Raw genomic sequence first — 22,134 nt, 5'->3', positions numbered from 1 at the left:
ACCATTAATGTCTTGTCTCCTTCCAGGAGAAGACATTGGCCTGACATAGCCTCTACAAGATTCTTCATCCCTGCAATCATATCCTCCTTGGACAACTTTTTATCCTTCTAGCTAAAGGGCAGTACAAGAATCTCTTAGGAGCCATCTCATCACCATCTTTCTGCCCACAAAACAAATGAAAGGTAGTTGGATAAAGATACGTGTAATGTGATGTACAAACATCAAGGTAATGAGTATTCCGGGTTTATATCAGTTGGTGGTACATTCAAAATGTAAAGTATACAAAAAAATAAGTACAAAAAGGACAAAGGTACAAATTATGAAAAAGATGTATTATTAAGTCCCTCATTGTGACGTGAAGGAGCCTTTATAATGCATAGTGCCTACCAAAGCAATGGTTAAATTATAAATGTTTTCTGATACTCTTAAAACTAATTAAACTTTACACCAGGTAAGATAATGAAGAATCTGTAATAAAAACTGGTCAGAGTAAAGGTCCACGATGTGAATGTTAGAACTGTTAGATGACGTGCATAAAATTTGCTGAGAGTCATTAAAGTTGATGATAGAACAGCTATGATGACTGATGGTGACACAACCAAGCATGATTTTAGTTACTGAAAAAGAGACTATTTGAACTATAAACATTGTAATTATGGTTTAGAAAAGGAATACCAGGTGCTGTAGCATAAAAAAAGAAATGTGAATAGAGCATTGAAAAAATCTATCAATATTGATATAAATCATTGTTATGCAGAAAACATTTTACCGAAAACATAGATGTTGAAATGCAAATCCATAATGTAGAAATCATGGGGGGAAGAATAAAGTAACTACTGCATTACATTTTGAACAGATATTATATCTCATTTTGAACAGATAACAGACAATACATTCATTTTACAATGGAAATTGTAACGAAAATGATTCAAGTAAACAAATTAACAGAAAAATTGATATTTTTTATAAAGTTTTTAGATATAACTATTATTATTATGAATAATTTAACTTTTATGTGATTATGTTATCACTGATTTATTAAAATTAAAATCTTATAATTTTTATTGTATTTTTATAGCTGAAATTATTGGAATGGGATGTCATTGTTAAAAATAATTAAAATTCCCTAATTGTTGCTTTGTTTATTTAATTGTTTTAAAATGTAAAGTGCTATTACAATTTAATAATTCTGTACCTCTGTAGCTTATAATTTGTAATAAATCAGTAAAATTTCTCAACATTGGACACGGCTGAGGAACAACAATATGTCTGTTATTTAGAAAAAAAAGGTGAAAACAGTATTATGTTTGCTTATTGTAGAGAACAAAAGCACTTTGAATAGAGCAAGAATTGCGTTTTTATTTCATGTAAATTATAATTAAAAAAAAAAAAATAGTTTCTAATTAAAATAACTTTGTAAAAATTCAATTTTTTTTTATTGTTTCTGAAAGTTAAACTGTCCTGTATGATCATACTAGAATAAAAAAAAAAATACTACACAATATTAAAATGGAATAAGAAAGCAATGTACACTACAGAAACTACAGTAATATACAAAAATATTAATCAGAATATATGTACAAAAAATAATGTAAAAATCAAATACAGATACGTACAATTTATTTATTTGTAGATGCTTTAAACTAGCTGTCTATTTTAGTTTGACGTAAGTCCTGGTACATATTTTTTTCAATAAGCGACTGCACTTCTGATATTAAAATAACGCTCTCTGGTAATCCTTTTTGAAAGAAATATTGCTTTAATTTTCTAATCTCTTCTGTCGCTTCCTTACTTGTAATGGTAAGTCCGGGTTCATCATCTTCTTCAGAGTTATTATCGTTTGTTTTGGAAGTAATCAGTAGTCTGAGGCAGCAACAAGATCACCAGATGTCAGTTGATATGTCCTCTGTGTTGTATGCATTGTTAATATTCAGGTACTCTTTGTGCAGTTTCCAAACTGTTCAATAAGTTCTTGTAATTCACTTTGTTCCACAGAATTTTCATTTAGTTCAGTAAGATTTTCAATGTTGGGAATTGAAGTTAGTTTTGTGGAGGTTTAATACCGGCTTTTACAAAACAGTTTCTCACTGTCACAGTAGTAACCTACTTTATTGCCATAAGAATCCATAAAACTCCATCCAAGACACTAATACTGTTAAGAAGCTCATGCATCCGTAACTTCATACGTTGTTAAACAATAAGTACTATAACACCTTTTATCTGTACTGAATTTAAAATTTCTGAATGATCCACTGATCAAGTGGTTGACATCTGTGAAAGTATTTAAGGGAAGATATATAAATTTTAATTTCTTTTTGCTAACATTAGGGTGGGAGTTTGCATTGTCCAAGAATAGCATGAATTTCCTATTTTGCCTTCCCATTCTATGATCAAAACTTAACCATTCCATCATTATGTCCCTAGCATCCATCATCATATCCATCATCCATCTAGCAACCATCATTATGTCCATTCCTATTATGTCCAAGAGTTTTTATTTGAATAACATTCAGTTTCTAATGAATTTATGTTTACGACCTTAAAATATCGTAGCTTTACAGCTTAGCCGATTATTAATGGTTTTTAAATTCATCTGACATATTCACAGCCAACATAACAGTCAGTCTTTCTTTTGATTTCTTCCCCCTAGAACATTTTTCCTCTTTCAAGACACTGTTTTACTGGGCAAAGCCTGGAAAAAAGGCCAATCTTATCACAATTAAAAATGCTTCTTTCATTATAACTTACACATATTTCATTTGACTTTTCCTTCCACTCAGATACCAAATTCTCCTCTACAGCCCCAGACATTTCACCCCAAACATTTTTAAATGAAACATTGTCTAATTCAGAACTTATATCCAACCCCCTGATGCTTTAAACTTATCATAACAGATTTCTTAAGCACTTTCTAGGGCTTTCTCATGTATCAAATTACCAGAGACCAAAATGTTATTAACACGAGCCCTACAAATCCACTCATAAGTCAAATTGTCAACCGAGAGGCCTGGCATTATAGGAAATGAACATTTGCTTAACTAATTACACAGATCAATAAAAAAAAAAAAAATAATAATTTGGAACTGAGATAAAAGCAGGTGAATTAGAATGTATTTTTTTTATTGAATCTTAAAATAAAATCAGTTTTCATCATCACCCTCAGATTTTTAGATATGACTAAATTATTGAGAAACTTCTTAAATAATAGAATACAAAAATAATAATTACAATTAAAATTTTCCTTCTTTATTTTGCAGACATTCATGTTTATCTTAACTTCTTTTTTCTTATTTTTCTTTTGTGTTCAGTGAAGTCATCTCTTTTTATCATCCAGCAATAGTCACCCACCATAGATTTGCCATCATACCATCATACATCATACATCATACCATAGATCTGCCTTGATAACATTGTTCCATCTGCAGTATATTTTGGTGGAACCTTTCTCCTTGTTCGTCATTGATGTCACCAAAGTTTAAAGGGAAAAAGTCCAAATAATAATCCTCTGAAGTCCAACTTCAGAGAATGAATGAGGATGATATGTGTGAGTGTGAATGAAGTGTAGTCTTGTGCAGTCTCAGTTCGTCCATTACTGAGATGTGTGGTAAATTGAAACCCAACCACCAAAGAACACTGGTATCCACGATCTAGTATTCAAATCTGTGTAAAAATAACTGACTTTACTAGGACTTGAATGCTGGAACTCTTGACTTCCAAATCAGTTGATTTGGGAAGACACGTTCACTACTAGACCAACCTGGTGGGTTAACATTCTGCAGCCTAAATTAGTTTTTACTCACTAAGAGTTAATTTATGAGCTAATCATGATTTTCAGCTTTTTTGTTTCCAAGAAAACCAGTAACGACATCTTTAAATGACTTCCATGGTGCTAGTTTTTTAGGATTCAATTTGCTGTCAAATATATTTTCGCACATTAATTTTCTTATTTGTGGCCCAATGAATAATTCCATCTTTTAATTTGGCTTCACTTAAATGTGAAAAAACCGTAGTTAAATATTTAAAGCCATCTCCATATTTATCTAATGCTTTTACAATATTCTTCATCAGGCTAGTTTTGCGTGTAGAGGGGCTAAAATAATACAATCCGCTTCGACAAGGGGATTATTGACAATATTTTCCTTTCTTGGAGTAAACTGATTTCTTTTTGGCCAGTGTATAACTGCGTAGTGTTTATCTGTAGCCTAACTATCCCACAAACACAAGAAACATATATATTTTGTAAAGCCACTCTGCAGACCGAGAAGAACCCCTATCACTTTCAGGTCAGTAATGATTGGCCAAGAGTTTTCATCATACTAATAGCTTTTAAAATCTTTGACAAAAGATTCTTACAGCATGTGCTACTGGTGTAGAAGGAAACTTAAGATTTACACAACAACACTGCCTTTAAGAGTCTTTTTGATGAGTCTATAAGTAAACACCAATCATGAATAACATGTTCAATGTCCATTTCAGAACATTATCCATTGATTATTAAGAACGTCTCTTATTGAGTAGTATTTTATCAATTAATACCAATATAAAACTGCCAGGGAATCTGAAAGTCTCTGGTATTAAGTGGAGTCTGTAGTTGATATGTATCTGTTAAAGGAAGTTTCACTGTATGTAAGAATATTAGTTTGTTAGGTTTATGCATTAAACAAATTTAGACTACTAAAGGAGTGATGATGCCTGATCAGTGACCGAAAATGTCTCTGTATTATGGAACAAAGAATTATTTTTGAGAAAATAGGTCCTTTTGGGGTCATTGATTCCTTAAATAAAGAGGAAGTGCTGTATTCACAAAAGTTTGATTTCAGAAAGGTATTATTTCAGAAACGTCTAGGTCTAAATTTATTGATTTTGATAATAAAATTTTGTTGTAGCAGTACCTGTTTTTTTACTTTTGATCCCAAAATAGGAGGAAAACTTTTGATTGGACAATACTCAAAAACAAAGCATTACTGGACTCATGTCTTCATTATTTTAATGACAAAAATGTTTCTGAAAAATTTAGCAGGAACCTTCTGAAACACTTTGCATGTAATAAATAAAAATCAAGGCTCAAGATCTAAAGATCAAATTACATATCTCAATCTCTGAGCTTTGTTCACTTTATTTTTTTGTCATTTTATTTTATTTAGTGGCCATTTATTGACCTGATGATTAATAGAATAGAGTAGATAATATGTTTAAATTGTTAAAAATATAATAGTTTCAGTTTTAATTCACTTTTTTACTTTTTTATCTTCATATGTCTCAACAATGTGATACTTCTAATTTGTCAGACAAATTATAAAGATTATATAAATGATTAAAATAATTATTTTATAAACATTGTTTTTTATAATACATTTGAAGCATTTATATTATGTAAATTTTTATAAGAATCCCCTAAAGGTGTAAACAAATTTAGAGACTAAATTGAAACCATTTGATAAGTTATAACAGCAGGTACACTTACCAGTAATTTAATAGTAATACTTTCCTGGAATTAACATATCTTCATATTCTATAATATATTATAATTCATACATAAATTACTTAAATTTAAAAAAAAAATCTGTAATTTAAGAGTTGCGATTTGGTGTCATAACCTTACAAAAATCTATGTATCTATTTTGTTTAATTTAATAGTGTATATAATGAAATTTTATTTTTTTTATTTTTACAGACAATAATAATTCAAGGAAGACCATTAGACAAAATTATAAATGATTGTAAAATAAAATTAAGTAAATTACCAATTACTAGACTTTCAATGCTTTTTAGAATTTTATTAATTGGCACAAGAGGTTCCAAAAGAAGGACTATTGCCAGCATGCTCAGCAAACGATTTAAACTTGTTCATGGTAAATATTATACAGTAAATGAGATCAGATTATCTTAATATTTTTTATTTGTGATTACATATGTAAATGAGTGTGAAGTGAGTGTAAATGAGGTATTCTACTCTAGAGTTCCAGTTCAGTCAAATGAACATTATTGCTATGATCAATTTTTTGTTCAAATTTTTTCATCTATTTCAGTTCAAATTGATAAAAACTTTTTTTTTATACTTTTTTGTCCATGATGTTAATCTTTAATGAATAATTAAACTAATCTTCTTTAAACTAATGTGTAAGAGACATGTTAACACTTGTAAGTTGCCCTTAAAACCATCTTGTTTCATTGGTATTACCGTTTTTCTTTGAAGCATCAGTTGATGTTATTACTTACTTGATAGTCAAAAATACATATATTTAGGGTGTGGTTAAAAAGTATATTACATTTGAAGCTGTCTATTTATTTAGTGTAATGTTGTGTCTTTTTGTATGTTCATATATATCATAACATTCAAGTGTGTCAACAATATAAATGCATGTCTAGAATATGTAGGTTATCAGTTTGATTTTGTGATTGGTATCCATGAGAATCTTATTAAATGTTGATTCTTTTCTTACATAGTACATTTAATATATTGATAGTATTTTTAAAGATTTTTCTTATTTATCCAGGACAGATCTTATAAAGATAGAACAGTTGATTCCAATTCATAGGAGCTTTTTGTTAACAAGATGTCATCAAAATATGTCCTACTTTAGCTCATTAAAACAAAAATAATTAACTTAATTAATTAAATAATTTGTTTGTTCCCTTCAAAGTAGGCTCCTTCTGATGTAACATACTTATCGCAGCAATGATTTCACAGTTGGAACCATTTTCAAATTTATTTTTAATGATCACCATATGTTCTTTTGTTATATTCTTTTGAGTTATCTTTCCTTTATGCATGGGCTGAAGTGTGTCATAATGAATTTTCTTGACAGCATGAAGTCATGCTGACAGCATTTTTTGATTATTAAGGCGTGGTTCATAACATGTATGCTCCTTAAGGATAAGCTGTCAGTAAAGAGTACTATATAACTGTTTGTCATCCCAACCCCATAGGAGGAAGACACCCACCTTGTGACGTTACTGGTCGCTACACACCCCCTTCATTCCAAGCCATGACGGGCTTTACTGGAGGTTGCCTTTAGACCCTCTAACTGATTACATCTCACAGTCATCAGCCAGGCCTCGGTTGGGATGCCACTGATGTAAATGCCTCGGCAGACATTTGCATCAGTATCATATCAAATTTCGCCTTCACGTAGGCATCAAACAGACGTCTTGACATCCAACCTAACATGATTCCCTCAAATTAACTGACTGAAACTGCAGAAGCGTGAACCCCGCGCCTAATCCAGATTTGACAGCACTGTATGTGACTGTGAATGCCTCAGAAAATGAACAAGTTTAAAGTTAAATCAATGCTACACTCATACCAATCAAAATTATGTCTTACGCAACATAAAAATTCAGACCTACATCCAAATAAGTCGACCAATTTAGATCACCTAACTAGGAAAACACAACCACATTCCAGTCTGTGCAGGAGCCAGAGACACATCCCGAACCCCCACCTGGCACCATCATGGTGTCTCACGTGGCATTACCAAGTCAGGACTGCCACTGGTGGAGGGAAGCCGCACTCCAGTCATACGGGTTAACATACCCCAGCGGCATGGCCACCCCCACCAGCAGGAGCCCAAATAGTCGTGGCATGATGCCAATGCGCCTACCTCCATCCAATCCAATGCTTAAGCTGTAACCCTGGCCACCTGGGATCCTACCATGGTCAAGTCTCGATTAAACACCCTCTGCAGACCTATATACCTCAGGGGCACAGAGAAAACCAGCTACTATAAACCACTCCTCGCGGACTATTCAGAAACTGTTTGTTAACTAAGAGATGCAGCTTTAAAAAAGAGAGAGTACAGCTTTAGGAAAATGGCAATTGAAAAATTTATCATCGTTGCCAATTCAATTAACCTGTCTCCAATTAAATTTAGATGAACAAGCAGTCAAATTTAATATACCTAGGACACCATGCATGGTCATATTAAAAAAGACTTAAATTGAAATCATTTGCCAGCTTTTGCAAATGAATTATGGCTGGAGACATGAAACAGCATAGAATTCTCACTTTGTGCATGAATTGGAATCCACTACATGTCATGATATGGGCCAGGATGATATTGTATTACTAGTTTTGGCAATTTTTTTTAGTAGTACATGAATTTTGACTTTTATATTTGCAAATGTTGAGAAGAAAGCTTCAAGAGAAGGAAAGGTATCATAGAATGTGTTTGAATATATTTCATTAAATATAGTTAAACCTCTATATAACGAGCCTCGATATTACGAAAGCCTGAATTTTACTAATTTTTTACTGTGACAAATCATAAAATTACATATAAATTTTACTATTTAACATAATCATACCTCTATATAGCGAAATGGTGATATACTGCATATTAACATAATACAGTATGTAGTAACATACAGTAATTTTTACAAAATGTTTTTTTTTTTTTATATGACATTAAATTTTAGTGTATAGCAAGACAGCTCATTTAGCTCTAGAGTACACAAATACTTAAATTAATAATTTCTAGGCTGCTAGATTGGCCATAGTTCACTAGTATTGCAAGCCTTGCAGCAATGGCAACAAAGAAACTGCAACCTTACTACACCCAATGACTCAGTGTGATGAATAACTAAAGTTTATGTATCTCAACATTGATATATACAATAAATGATCTGTGTAACAGTATATTGGAAGCATTTTAAACTGTAACTCTGAAGATAAGATTTCAAGGACCTGTAAATTCAGCACAATTTTGTGCATAACATACCCACTGCACAAATAATTCATTAGTAGAAATATATATAAATGTTAAAAATAGTCCACAATGTATATTTGCCTAGGATAACTTTTGAGATATTAATATATGTAAAGATTTATTATTAAAGATTTCAATACAGTGTTTGGGTTAGTGTGAAATTCTTATTATTTTTATTTAGTATTTATTAAAAATTACTCTAGAGAATCTTTAAAATCCTTCTTGAAATTGTATTAATATTTTCTTAACCATTTGTTGTTACTGTAACAGAATATAAAATATTATACGTATTGTGAAAATTAGTGAAACAGTGATAGTATTTTTTTTTTTTGTTTTTCAGTCCACTTCTGGTCACTGTTACAAAGTGTTAGTACTATGGACAACAGTGTGGCTGAAAAGATTATACTTACAGCTGGTAAAATTGACATAGATTTAGTATTGAATATATTGGAGGTAAAAAATATTTATTAGTTATAGCATACACAACAAATCAGAAGTAATTAATACTTTTTGTAGCCAGTAAAATTAGCCAAAATTAAAGGTTTAGAATGGAAGTATATGATTAAATTAAGTTTTTATTGCTGGAAAGATCTCAGTTATGTGTATTATTGTACTAGTACCTAAATATTGCCAAAAAGTATTAAAACTTATATTTTCTTTTTTAATAAGAAAAGAAGTACAAACATAAATTTCACAAAATTTCAGCTGTCTTGAGGCAGTTACATATAAATTGGTCAAATTGAAAACAAAGTATTTTAAAAAATGAGTTTTTCACAATTTTGTGGAATGCAGCAGTTTGTGAAATGTTTTTCCAGTTTACTTGAAAACTAAGAATACCTATATGAAAAAACTTTTACAATAATAGGCTTATTAAACAAATTTTAATTTCTCTGTAATAAATGACCATAGAAATTTAAAAATCCCCAATGTTTGATTAAACTGTATTGTAAATTAATTTGTTTAAATGCAAACTATAAAAAAGAGAATTTTTATTGTCTTTTAGGTGACTAGCTTAGGGGGTATCTATAAAAAAAATTTAACTTTTATAAAAGAAAAAATTTTTTTATCAAAATTTTTACTGTACGAAGTAAATGAACTATTGTGATAGCGAAAGATTTCAAATTTCAATGGAAATATCCATTTTTACCATCCCTGAATTCATTTTGACCTGTTTCAGCGCAATGTCTGTATGTACAAAAGTTATTTATTAAAAATATTAATAAATTGAATTAATGAAATATTCACAATAGGCACTTATTAACTTGAAATATTTCACTTTTTGTGCAAGCTCTGTGCTGTAGTTTATTTTGTACTTCATCCATGTAAGTTATGTTTACAATTCAATGTTCTTGTATATCTTTGCAACAGTCATGAAACAACTTCAAATTAGCAGGTGATTAATACCTTTTTTAAAAAAGGATACACTTTATTCCATCTATTATTACCTCTATGAATGAAAGCTTTTTATAGAATTGTCTGTTAGATTTAGATAGTTTTCACATATTATTGTTTTCATATATTAAATAAACTGTCAATTTTACATTTTTGCATATCTCGTAAATATTTATGTTGTTGATATATATCAACTTATACATGTTATGCTTGAGAATTAGTAATATACCAATTCTCTTGTGAATATGGAAATAATAATTAAGAATGGTTAGTTAGTAAATGGATGACTTAATTTTAAATCATTTACTGTTGACATCCTGAGATATAGGAGTGTAAGAAAGGGATTTTTAACATTTATTTTATTTTCATGCAGAATACCATATGCTCAGCAAATATGGTATTAATTTTTTCAAAAAAAAAGTATTCATTATTATAAAACTTTGTGACTACATTTAGTTTATTATTAAAACTGTTCATTTTTGTTAAAATAATTTTGTTCACTGTGTCGTTACAGAAATTTATTGTACCTTTAATCTTAATTTAGGCACAAATTTTACTTTTAATATTCCTTATTTTTTTTTGTGCATACACACTGTATCGTGAAGTTCTCCTGGAACTTCCTTGACCTATTCTACTCATGAAAATAATGGAAAAAGTTCATATAGTTCTAAAATACTTCATTTGTGAGTTGTGGCTAATGAAAGGTGTTTCACTCAGATTTCAACTAGCCCAGTGAAATGAAGCTGTACTGAAATTTTTAGGACATTAATTAAGGGGCAAAATTAGTGATTACTTATGGTTTTTGATCTGTGAAATTGAATAAAATAGGTCCCAGAACCATATCTGCCGTAACATTTGAGAAATCTGGAGTGAAAACAATAAATTGGGGTAAAAACCCTGTTCTTTTATGTTTGATGTTAAGTGAGTAATAAACACACAAAACATTTAAACAAAACTTGTAGGGAATTTAATCCTGAACAAAATTATGTACGATAAGTTGAATGAAACAAAGAAAAGCTACAAAATTTTGAATTTTATTTAGAAACACATTACTACATTTATCAGAAAAGTACTTAATCTAAACAAAAACAGAATTCTTTTTTTGTGATGTAAAAAAACTTGTAAAGTAAAATTTACTGTCAAAAAATTTTAAAAGACTGGAAATTATGCATTGTAACATAAAAGTAAATAAATCAAAATTACTTAGATAATTTGTTTTTATTAATGACAGAAATATAATAAATTATCTGAAATATTATTATTTCAAAGTTTAAAATAAAATAACTGATCAACAATGCACAATATTGTAGTATTATGTATACTCTTATAAGCAGGTAATCTTATAGTGAGGTTAATAGTTTTGACAGTTCGGTCAGTACAGACAGTTTTGTGACTGTCAATACTGAATTCTATGCCCAGTTAATAGATTTTGAAAGGGAGTTACTCTTTTTTTTCAGCTAATAGATCATGAAGAAGTGGTAGTACATTCAACAAAAAATTGATGGCATTGTCAATAGCATTTTTATTTCGGGTAACTCTGGTATCTAAATCATGAGGTACTGCTCTTGCCATGTTATCATTTTACAGATCTAAAAAAATTAGATCTTAATGTTTGAAAATGAATCTGCTATGATTCTGGCAAAACCTTTTAGAAGACACCATATTAATTAACAAAATATTCAGTAATTTAGTGGCTTTGTGAAACTACAAAATTTTATTTTTTTTTTTTATTCAGGATCGTTTATTAGAGAGCGATTGTATGAAATATGGATGGGTGTTAACTGGATTTCCTAATGACGAAACTGATTTCAAAGCACTTGACAATATTCAAACTCCTCCTAATAGGTATATTTGCATCATCTGTCTAAAATTAACAATTTATAAATATCTTCACTGAATTTAAACATCTGATTACAAGAATAAACTCCAATTGATAATGGTATAAACAGTAATTATTGTAGTCCAGCTATTTAATTGTACTTAGTTTAGTTTTAAGAAGTATAAATTTACTTGACTTCAAAATAAAGTGCCTTATGATTAAACATATACCTTCCTTCCATTAATGCTGTAATTAAAATTTCTGGGATTATTCTTCATTTTATTGCTGATTTTTTAAAAAAATGAAGTGATTTCTTACTTCAGCTCATTTTGTTACTCATACGTTAAATTTGATACATTTTCTGGTTACAATTCACAAAAATTTGAAAAATAAAATAATTGCTTTATGCAAGAACTGAAACAATTTATTCATATTGACAAATATATTTATATATATTTTGAATGTGTATATGTGTTAGTAAATGTATTTATGAGAGAGATAAAAAGACAGTTGCATATAAAATGTCCAACTTTAAAAATAAGTTTAGATTACAATTGTTCTAAGATGTTTAAGAATATGTTCTCAGTTGCAGAAAAATTTTCTCTCAATTTGTTGAAAAGCATAAAATTTAATGTCTTAATAACACTTTACAATTTTTTTTTTGTCTTTAGTCATTTGACTGGTTTGATGCAGCTCTCCAAGATTCCCTGTCTAGTGCTAGTCGTTTCATTTTGGTATACCCCCTTTCTTTTTCCTGTTTAGCCTCCGGTAACTACCGTTTAGATAATTCTTCAGAGGATGAATGAGGATGATATGTATGAGTGTAAATGAAGTGTTGTCTTGTACATTCTCAGTTCGACCATTCCTGAGATGTGTGGTTAATTGAAACCCAACCACCAAAGAACACCGGTATCCACGATCTAGTATTCAAATCCGTGTAAAAATAACTGGCTTTACTAGGACTTGAACGCTGGAACTCTCGACTTCCTAATCAGCTGATTTGGGAAGACGCGTTCACCACTAGACCAACCCGGTGGGTTTCGGTATACCCCCTGCATCCTACATCCCTAACAATTTGTTTTACATATTCCAAATACTGCCTGCCTGCACAATTTTTTCCTTCTACCTGACCCTCTAATACTAAAGTGATTCCAGAATGCCTTGATATGTGGCCTATAAGTCTCTCTTCTTTTCACTGTATTTTTCCAAATGCTTCTTTCTTCATCGATTTGCCGCAACACCTCTTCATTTGTCACTTTATCCACCCACCTGATTTTTAAACAAATTATAATTCTGACTGAAAGCTCGTTTTGCCTATGCTATTCGGCATTTTATATCACTGCTGCTTTGTCCATCTTTAGTAATTCTAGTTCCCAAATAACAAAATTCTCAAAACATAAAATAAAAACCAAAAAATAATTGGTTTTTATTTTTATTTTTTAACATAAATAAAACCTTTTTTTTTATGCTAAGGCCATTTGTGAGCTTTGCTCTCTTCCAGGTTTCTCTATTGTCAACAAATCTTTTTTATCTACTTGTACCTCATCGATACCAGATCCTCAGTCTTATACCTCTTCCTCGTTTTGTTTCTTTTTTCCTTTTATTAAGTCTTTCTTTTAATATTATTTTTGACAATCTTGAATTTCTCACCCTACATACATACCCCATGCATCTAATTCTTTGAGATTATGTTCCACCATTAATTAAGGTCTCAAATTAATCATTTGTAGCAAAGTTACTTGTTAAGCATTCACACTCTTCATTGACGTTCACTGGCCCAAATACTCTTCAGAATCACCTCACAAATTTCCTCACGGTTTCTTTATCTGTCTTATCAGTTCCATTTTTCTGAGCCGTACATTCTTGATAGGTAGTCTTATTCTTTAAGACTATGGGGGTTGGTATCCCCATGGCTCTTTCCATTATTAAGCAGCTATTCTTCCCACTACACCTAGAGCTGCAGAACACTACTCCAAGAACACTACACAAATTACAATACATACCCCTACACACCTACATCTTATTCTGTTTCTTCTTACACTTACACGTGTTGCCACATCTTTCAAAACACAATCGTAACCCAAGATGGAGACTATCGTGCTGATGGGTGGATGGCTCTACATAGTGAGTCTCAAACGATGACCTCTAGGCACCTGGACGAACCCATTTGTATTCAGCTTTAGTTCCAGTATGCATGCGCTCTGCTGAATTGGTCTGTTATATTGCTGGTACTTATGGGAATTGTATGTTGATTTCACTTACAAATTCTTTGGTTTTTGTTGGTCCATCTGAAAAACCAACAACCCCAGTAGTAGTTACTTTAATTTTGGTCGACATTGTCAGCCGAACATTTAACTAGCAGTGAGGAGTCAAGAAACGATATAGAGGGGGTGGAATTTTCCTGTGTATGGTTTCTTGGACTGAGTTACAGCGAGAAAGGTAAATCTTATGGTAACGTTTCTCCTTCCTGATAAATAAGAGTATTATAACAACATGGATCTCCAAAATCTGTTAAAAAGTTCAGGAGTGTTGTCCTGCCTGCTTATTGAAGTAAATAATCAGGAACAATGCCAAAAAATGTTAGCCCTTAAATATATAGGCAAAGACAGAGCAGTAGTGGAGCTCCATAAAATACTGAATTTCAGCAGGGGGTTATTTTCTGTTGTGACTTGGCTGACGTTGAGCTATCAGAAATTACAGATGAGTTATCACCGCATTCAGTTACATCAGTGCAGAGGATTATGAGAAGGCAATGTGTTGCAAGTTAAACCTAGGGGCTAACATTCAAACTGTTGTAAGTGATAATGAAATGTTCTTTCTTAGAGCCATCTGTTTACATTCAAGTATTTGAATTACTTAATGAGTTTTAGCTAGCTATTCATGCCAATTGCCGTAAAACAGATTATTTTATTACTTTAATTGAGATATATAATGTGATATATCTTTGTTAATTACAACATATATATTGTGTATGAGTGGTGAAAATGCAGAAGCGTTTTTTGCCTACAAAAATCAAAAGAAAATTGACCATATATTACAACTGGTCCCACCATTTTCATACATTTTCAGTTTTTCTGCCATAGATTCAAGGCTGTTACTGTTTGATGCTGTATTTCCTTTTTGTTTTCATTACTTGATACTGTATATCATTTCATTTTTAAGATAGCTAATGTCTGTTAATTCCTGAAACACATTTACACTAGTACTTGTCTGAGCGTATCATAAATCTTCATGTGCTTTGTTTTTCCTTCATTTACTGTAATTAATAAAAAAAAACTTGGTAAAAGTTGTTTTTTGTTTATGTTGCATAGTTTTAATTGTAGGTAAATGAAAAGTTAAATAGCTTTGTATTCGTTTGACATATATGAAATATTAATATTTATTATTTTTTTTTAATTGCATGCTTGAAAAAAATTCTTATTAACTTGGAAGATTTCCTTTTTGTTTCCATGTTAGCCAGGATTAACGGAAAATTATTACTTTTAAGAATCTCCTGGTTCAGTTTAGTTTTCTTTCAGTTTTTGATGCTGAATTAACGTATTCGTTTAATGATTTAATAATTAAAGCCGAAGCTTCTTGTTCTGGGATTTAATTAAAATTAATTTAACAATTAAAAAATATTGATGTTTCAAATTTAATTTTATCTAGATATCCTGTGTTTTTGCAGGATCATATTTTTGCAAGCAGATAAAAAAGCAAGCATGAAGCAAAGCCTCTTAGATTGTGGCATAAACAAGCACAGTGGTGAAATAACGTCGAAAAATAATTCTGCTGAAAAGAGCAGAATATATAATCAATTACTCACACATCCTAATGACTGTTATGCTGAAATCGCTATGGAACAAGTATTGTCAGGTGAAATACAAGTGAGTTTTCATTTTTTGATTTTGAGAAAATCATTGAAATTTATTTGAGGAAAAAATTCTTAAAGCTAATGAGAAATGATTTAATTGATAGAAAGAAGTGTTGAACTAGAAGTGTTGACACTAGATACATCTTACATTATCTAGATTGACTGATAAGGTTAATTTTTACTACGTTTTTAATAGTTTTGTTATCATTGTTTAAACTAATTGTTTCTTACAGAATGAAATGTTTAATTGCACATTATTTTTGTACTCCAGTTTACTACACTGGAATTGTTATTAATTTATGTTTCTGATTAACAAAGGAACTGGCCATAAATTGAAATTATTAATACCTTATATTGTACAATTTAACTACAAATACCTTTTCCTCTTTAGAAAATCTATTCTTTCTAAAGAATAATATTTGTTCTATATTTCTTAAGAATGAAGAAATGAAAACGAATGAAGATTATAATTTTCATACATTACATATCATATAAAAGAATAAAGACAAGACAGGAATATTACATTCCATTACTTTGATAAAGGCTGAAATTGCAATTTCGGTTTGAAACATAAGTTTGTTTAATTGCAGATGGCATTAATTTATAGTTATCATCTGAAGATAGATTTGACCTAGTCTCAGCTAATGCCAGCTGTTATTAAAAGTCTTATCAGTATAAGAACGTATCATCAGAAAAAATTTTGGGAACCTTTCTATTACTTTCTTCCTTGGAAGGTTACTTTACTTGCAGACCAATGATAAGTCAATCAACCAAACAAAAAAAATACAGGATACAATTAATATATAGCATATAGTTTGTCAAGTTCTACAATAACATCCCTTAGAACGATGTAATCTACAGTAGATCAACATATAATCTTAAATTAATGTTTAGTTAGTTTTTTATTTTCATAATCTGTGATAAGTAGTAATTTTGATAGCCAGAATCATGTTAATCAGCATAAATATTAGGAAGTTAAAGTGTGTAATTTATTTAAAAGGTCCTGCTCAAGATCACCTATATTTTCAACTCATCCCTGTTCATATCCTCCGTAGACAAACAACCTTATAGAATTTATTTTTGACCTCACCATACGCAATAAAAATCTAGAGCTCCTTTCTCCATTTTCTCTCCAAGAAAAATCCAGACGCAATAGAAACACATATTGAAACAAAATAATACCATAGGATGTGCATTTCTAGTTAATACACAGAACCTATATGATTGGTCTACGAAGTATTACAAGTGTCTTTACTGCTGAACTGTATGCTATCAATAAGGCTTTGAATATGATTAACCCAAAATATTGTCATATCCTTATTTGTAGCGACTCATGTAGTGCACTTCAAGCTTTAGAAAATTTGTACTCTAGACATTCTATTGTCACCAAAATCTATAACATTATTGCCAAATTGAACCATTGCAACACACAAGTGAGTTTCTGCTGGATCCCTAGCCATGTTGGAATTCCGGGTAATGAACATGCAGATTTTGCTACTAAAGACACATGTGGTCAATTGTCTTTCACCACTTAGTACATGCGATTTTATTAATTGTGTAAAACATGCTCTTCAAGCAAATTGGCAAGATGACTGGACTTCTGCAGTGGGATAATAAACACTGGTGTATTAAAGATAATAAAATTCTTCAAGAGGAATGGATCCTCTGTCGATAGCAGTTAAGACATACCAGAGTCACTCACGGGTATCTGATATCAGCAGTAAACACTGCTATGCGTATGATGCAACTGCCGCTTGACTGTGTGCCACATCCTTGTGGATTGCATTTGTTATGAAGTTTTAAACCAGGCGTTTCTATTTTTTTGACGTCTTTTTGTTTTTGTTTTTTTTTTATAATTATGAATTTCATGTTAAATTTTTATTCTTTCTGTTATCTGAGAAGGAGCACTTCTAGTTTTATTAAATATATATTTCAAAGTATTATTATTTTTAAGATTTTGTTTCTGATAGTAGTTGCAATTTTTTTAATATGTTAGCTATGATAATACTTATATTTTGCATAAAATTTTTTTGTTTTTTTATAATATTTTATTTTGTTTTAGTTTTTGTTTTTGTTATGTTTTTTCTGGATGTTGATAATATAAAAATGTTTACAAAGAAAAAGATAAAAGATACCTGCTCAAGATTGGAGATGTTCACATCTCATGAAAAATATCAATTCTCTTGACTACACCGTAAATAACATTGAATTTTATTGTTTAATAAGGAACAATTTCCTGTTAGACAGAATGGTATAGGACAGTTTGGATCTCGTTAACAAAATTTTCTATACAATACTTTTTATTTTACTTTTACAAATTTTAGGCTATGTTTCCAAACAGCTATCAAATTTAACTAAATTACATTTCTTAACACATATTTTAATCTGCTTCTATATTTTTTAGGATATGTTTCCATGTAGTTGCATTTATGCTCTTACTTGCTCATCACCATCAATCCATTCAGAATGCAGTGACTGCTTTTTCAGTTCTTTGTCACTAACAAGCAGTGTATATCTTCTCAGGAATTCTTCAGTTTTAATGAGTTGTGAAAAAGAGAAAAATGCTAAGATTCAAGTAGGAACTATGGAGTGGATGGTTAAAAACTTCCCACTTGAAAAATTTAAGAAAATGTTTGACTAGTTGTATGAAGCAGGACATTATCACAGACAAAAAAGACCTTAGGCATTTCTACAAATTCATAATTGCCTACTGCAGTCCCTTCAGTATTTTACAGTAAATAGTGAATTTATTACATTTTATTTTGCCATAAATGAACAAAAGATGCATAAATTATGCATTCAGTTGCCATAAATGCAACCAAGACCTTTTTGGTTTCAGAAGACAATCACCATGACTTTCTGAGTTAAGAGGATGTGTTAAGATTCTTGAATTTGTATGACATAGCATAAGAAAACCTTAGTTTTGTTGCTTATACATTCCCTGATAGAATTCATGTCCTTTCTTTTTGCACTGACATAAAAACAGTGGTGAAACACTATTTATCAGTAAGCATGCATGGGGGGGCTCCTCTTTCTAGACATTTTTATGTACTTAATGAGCAAGACAATATTGTGGTTTATTAATGAGTGACAGAAATTGCAAAATATTAAATGTATAACATTGAAACTACTTGACAAATTCATAGATATGATGTGTATCATCTACAATATCACAGATGTTTGCCATCCCTGCAATTAGATTTCTGACATCATTTCAAGATTCATTTACATAATAAAATGGAATAACAATTTTCACTTCTTCACAGGCTCTGTAGAATATTTTAATGCAATGAAATCTTTTTTTTAGTCTTTGGGTCCATATTAGGTATTGCTTCAGAGGATGAGATGAAATGGCAATTTTTTAGTGTGAGAAAATGCCATGCCTGACTGGGATTTGAACCCGGGATCTCCAGATGAAAGGCCAAAATGCTACCATTCATGCCACAGAGGCCAGCAAAAAGCAATGAGACCTGTACAAAATGTAACTGTCCAGGGTCACTAACCTATGTATTAAATGATGCCAGAACAGAATACTTTCACATAAAACTTTTTATTTTCCATTATTTAAGAAAAATAAAGTAATTTTATAAAATAATAAACTCGCAACTCACTTACTAACTACCTGCAAATATTCTTACTTAATAACTTTATGACCCAATTCATCCTCAGCAGAATTGCAGATGATACTGTTGCAAGTTTAACTTAATGGTTAGAAAATTCAAAATGGGATCAAATAATACATTTGATCTATCATTAAATAATACATTCCTTTCATCAAATTTCTTGTGGTAGTATCATTTTGAATCATTTATCATTTTTCTTGTGGTATCTTACATTTTTGGAGCATGTTGATTTCTATGACTTAACATGGGTAAGATATGTATGATATAGGCTTACTATTCATTACATATATTCCATTTCTATATAATGATGTGAGCCTGATTTTAAAATCGATGTCATACACCTGGACTGTAATGTTTATCTCTGTGTGGGCCTTGTTTTGTTGTGTATCTTTTTGTTTTCTTGTGAAAGTAACACAAGAAAACAAATAATCTTCTTTGAAAATGTTTGTAGTTAATTTATGTCACTAAGTACAGTAGCGTGCAAATTAATCTGAAAATATGAATTTTTTTTATTATTTCTATGTTGTGGCTATAGAAATAATAATAGGTGTGATCAAGGAATATCACATCTATTCTTAAAGTTATCTGTTAATGTGAGGTTATTGTTCTTTGGTTATTTAGCAATCTTCATGTTGTAAATAGTGTTTTGTGAAGTTTATTTCATTTTTTATTACAAAATCATATTTTTTTCTGAGTGTCTTGAATATATAATAATGGCCAGAACTACAAGAAAGAATTCAGAAATTGTTTCTATTTTTTTGAGCAAATCAGTATGACACAAAAGACAAATAGCTTCTGAATGTGGTATTGGACTAGGAACAGTGAATACTATTTTAAAATAATTGATTCCTTTTCACCTCAAAGGAAAGGCAAATGTGGCTGTAACAGAAAAACTACTCTAACACAGGATTGGTTATTTGTGAAAAAAACAGTAAACGTCATCCAAAATTATCTGCTGTGGACATTGAGGATTAGCAGCCAGTGGAACAGATTTACTTGTGATAACTGTTAGACGTTGACTTACTGCAGCTGGATGGAAAGCTCATTGGCCAGCTAAAAAGCATCTTTTAACACTAGCAACAGACAAAACAGGTTCTTGTAGCCAAAACATATGGAACCAGAGAAGACTGGAAAAATATTTGTTCTCAGACAAATCATATTTCAGGGGGAAAGAAGGGGGGGGGTTCCATACTTTAGAAAAACATCAGATGAAAATACATCATCGGCTTATATCCAACAATTAGTTAAATATCCACAGAAAAAAATATTTTGGGGTCGTTTCACATTTGAAGGTCCTTGTTAATATTGAAAAGTTCATGTTGGCATGGTCTGCTTCACTATTTTGAAAAGTTAGAGGTATACTTTGTTGATGAATGCAAGGAGTGTATGAGATTTGATAACACGTAAAGACAATGCAACACTACTATGTTAGATATTTGTTTTCAAAATTTAAGTTTATTTCAGGACTAAAAATGGATGAATCTATTTGAATGGTTGGTTTAGTATAGTAATTTTATTTGATTTGGTCATTAATGATGTGTTTCTTGTAATGTTTTGATGGCTCTCTTACATGCAAGTTGGTTCAAAGATTAATCATGTCAAAGGAAGCAAGTACTCATCATAAGAAACACATCATTAATATAAATATCTGAAATAATGACTATAACAAAATATAGTTATTTAAAAAAAAAAAACAAATACTACATTCAACTAGCACAGCCTCTTCCAGCTTATATTTTGAAAATATATAATGAAAAGTATTCAAACAATACATTTGACAAAGCAGTATCACATATAACACAAAACAAAACCATAAGAGAAAAAATTTCCAGGTGATTGTAGCATATTTGATCTGCATTATATGTGCCTGTTTAATACATAAAGCCTGAGATTCTTTATGTGTTGCATGTAAAAATCATATGTATTTGGTTAACATTAATACCATATCTTTTAATGTTGTCTTTCCATGAGGTGATTTACTTTTACCAAGGTTAGATCTGACCTAATAGTGCAGTTGTTGCAAATACAACATGCTGAATGAACAGACATATATAACACAGATCAAATATAATGCATGAACCTAAAAGAAATTTTTAGGTCTTTAGTCAAGACTCACTTTTATTAATTAGATATTTTTATTATTAAAAGTGTTAGCACCATTTTATAATGTTAATTTATGAATAAAATAAAATAGTTTATTTACAAAAAATATAAAAATAGTAAATTTTAATTTTATTCTTTTTATTAAATCTGATTACAGTACATGTTAGATTATAGCGAACATAGATCAGAAATTGTAGATTCAACTGGACCAATTAATGAAGTATTTGAAAGGGTTGAGAATGTAGTAATAAATAGACAAGCTGCAAAGAAAAAACCTGTCAGTGAAGATTCAGAAAGTCTTTATAATTAGTTCAGCATTTAAAATTTTTATTGTAATAATTAACTTTATTTTACCACATTGTGTAGTACTCTCTATGTTTATAGAAATAAATATTCTCAACAGAATTTCTTGCTAATTAAATCTTACTACCACCATGTTTGACTAATTAATTTGAATTACAGATTTAAGCTACAGATAGGGAACAGGCAGCTTTAAATCAGCTGCTACATGAAGGTGATTTTACAGGGAGTAGGGAGCTGTAAGTCAGCGCTACATAAAGCTTTTTTGTACCAACACATCTATTACTGTTGTAAGTAATAACATATATTGCCATTGTTATGCAGCAATAAAAGTAA

General features: G+C 30.4%; 1 protein-coding gene across 1 annotated transcript in view; it reads left to right on the top strand.

Moving 5' to 3' along the window:
* LOC142327987 (putative GTP-binding protein 6) overlaps window positions 1–21,890 on the top strand; it is a 60,347-nt gene extending 38,457 nt beyond the window's left edge. The window contains exons 7-11 of the mRNA XM_075371414.1: window positions 5,675–5,852; window positions 9,049–9,161; window positions 11,836–11,945; window positions 15,587–15,785; window positions 21,656–21,890. Of these exons, the coding sequence (XP_075227529.1) occupies window positions 5,675–5,852; window positions 9,049–9,161; window positions 11,836–11,945; window positions 15,587–15,785; window positions 21,656–21,808 (753 nt within the window). The 3' untranslated portion in view covers window positions 21,809–21,890. The remainder of the gene's footprint in view (window positions 1–5,674; window positions 5,853–9,048; window positions 9,162–11,835; window positions 11,946–15,586; window positions 15,786–21,655) is intronic.
* The last annotated feature ends 244 nt before the right edge of the window (window positions 21,891–22,134 follow it).

This window comes from Lycorma delicatula, chromosome 7 (assembly GCF_047948215.1).
Source record: "Lycorma delicatula isolate Av1 chromosome 7, ASM4794821v1, whole genome shotgun sequence".
NCBI classification, from domain to species: Eukaryota; Metazoa; Arthropoda; class Insecta; order Hemiptera; family Fulgoridae; genus Lycorma; species Lycorma delicatula.
Note: the sequence above shows the minus strand (reverse complement) of the source record. Positions and strands in the feature narration are given on the sequence as shown.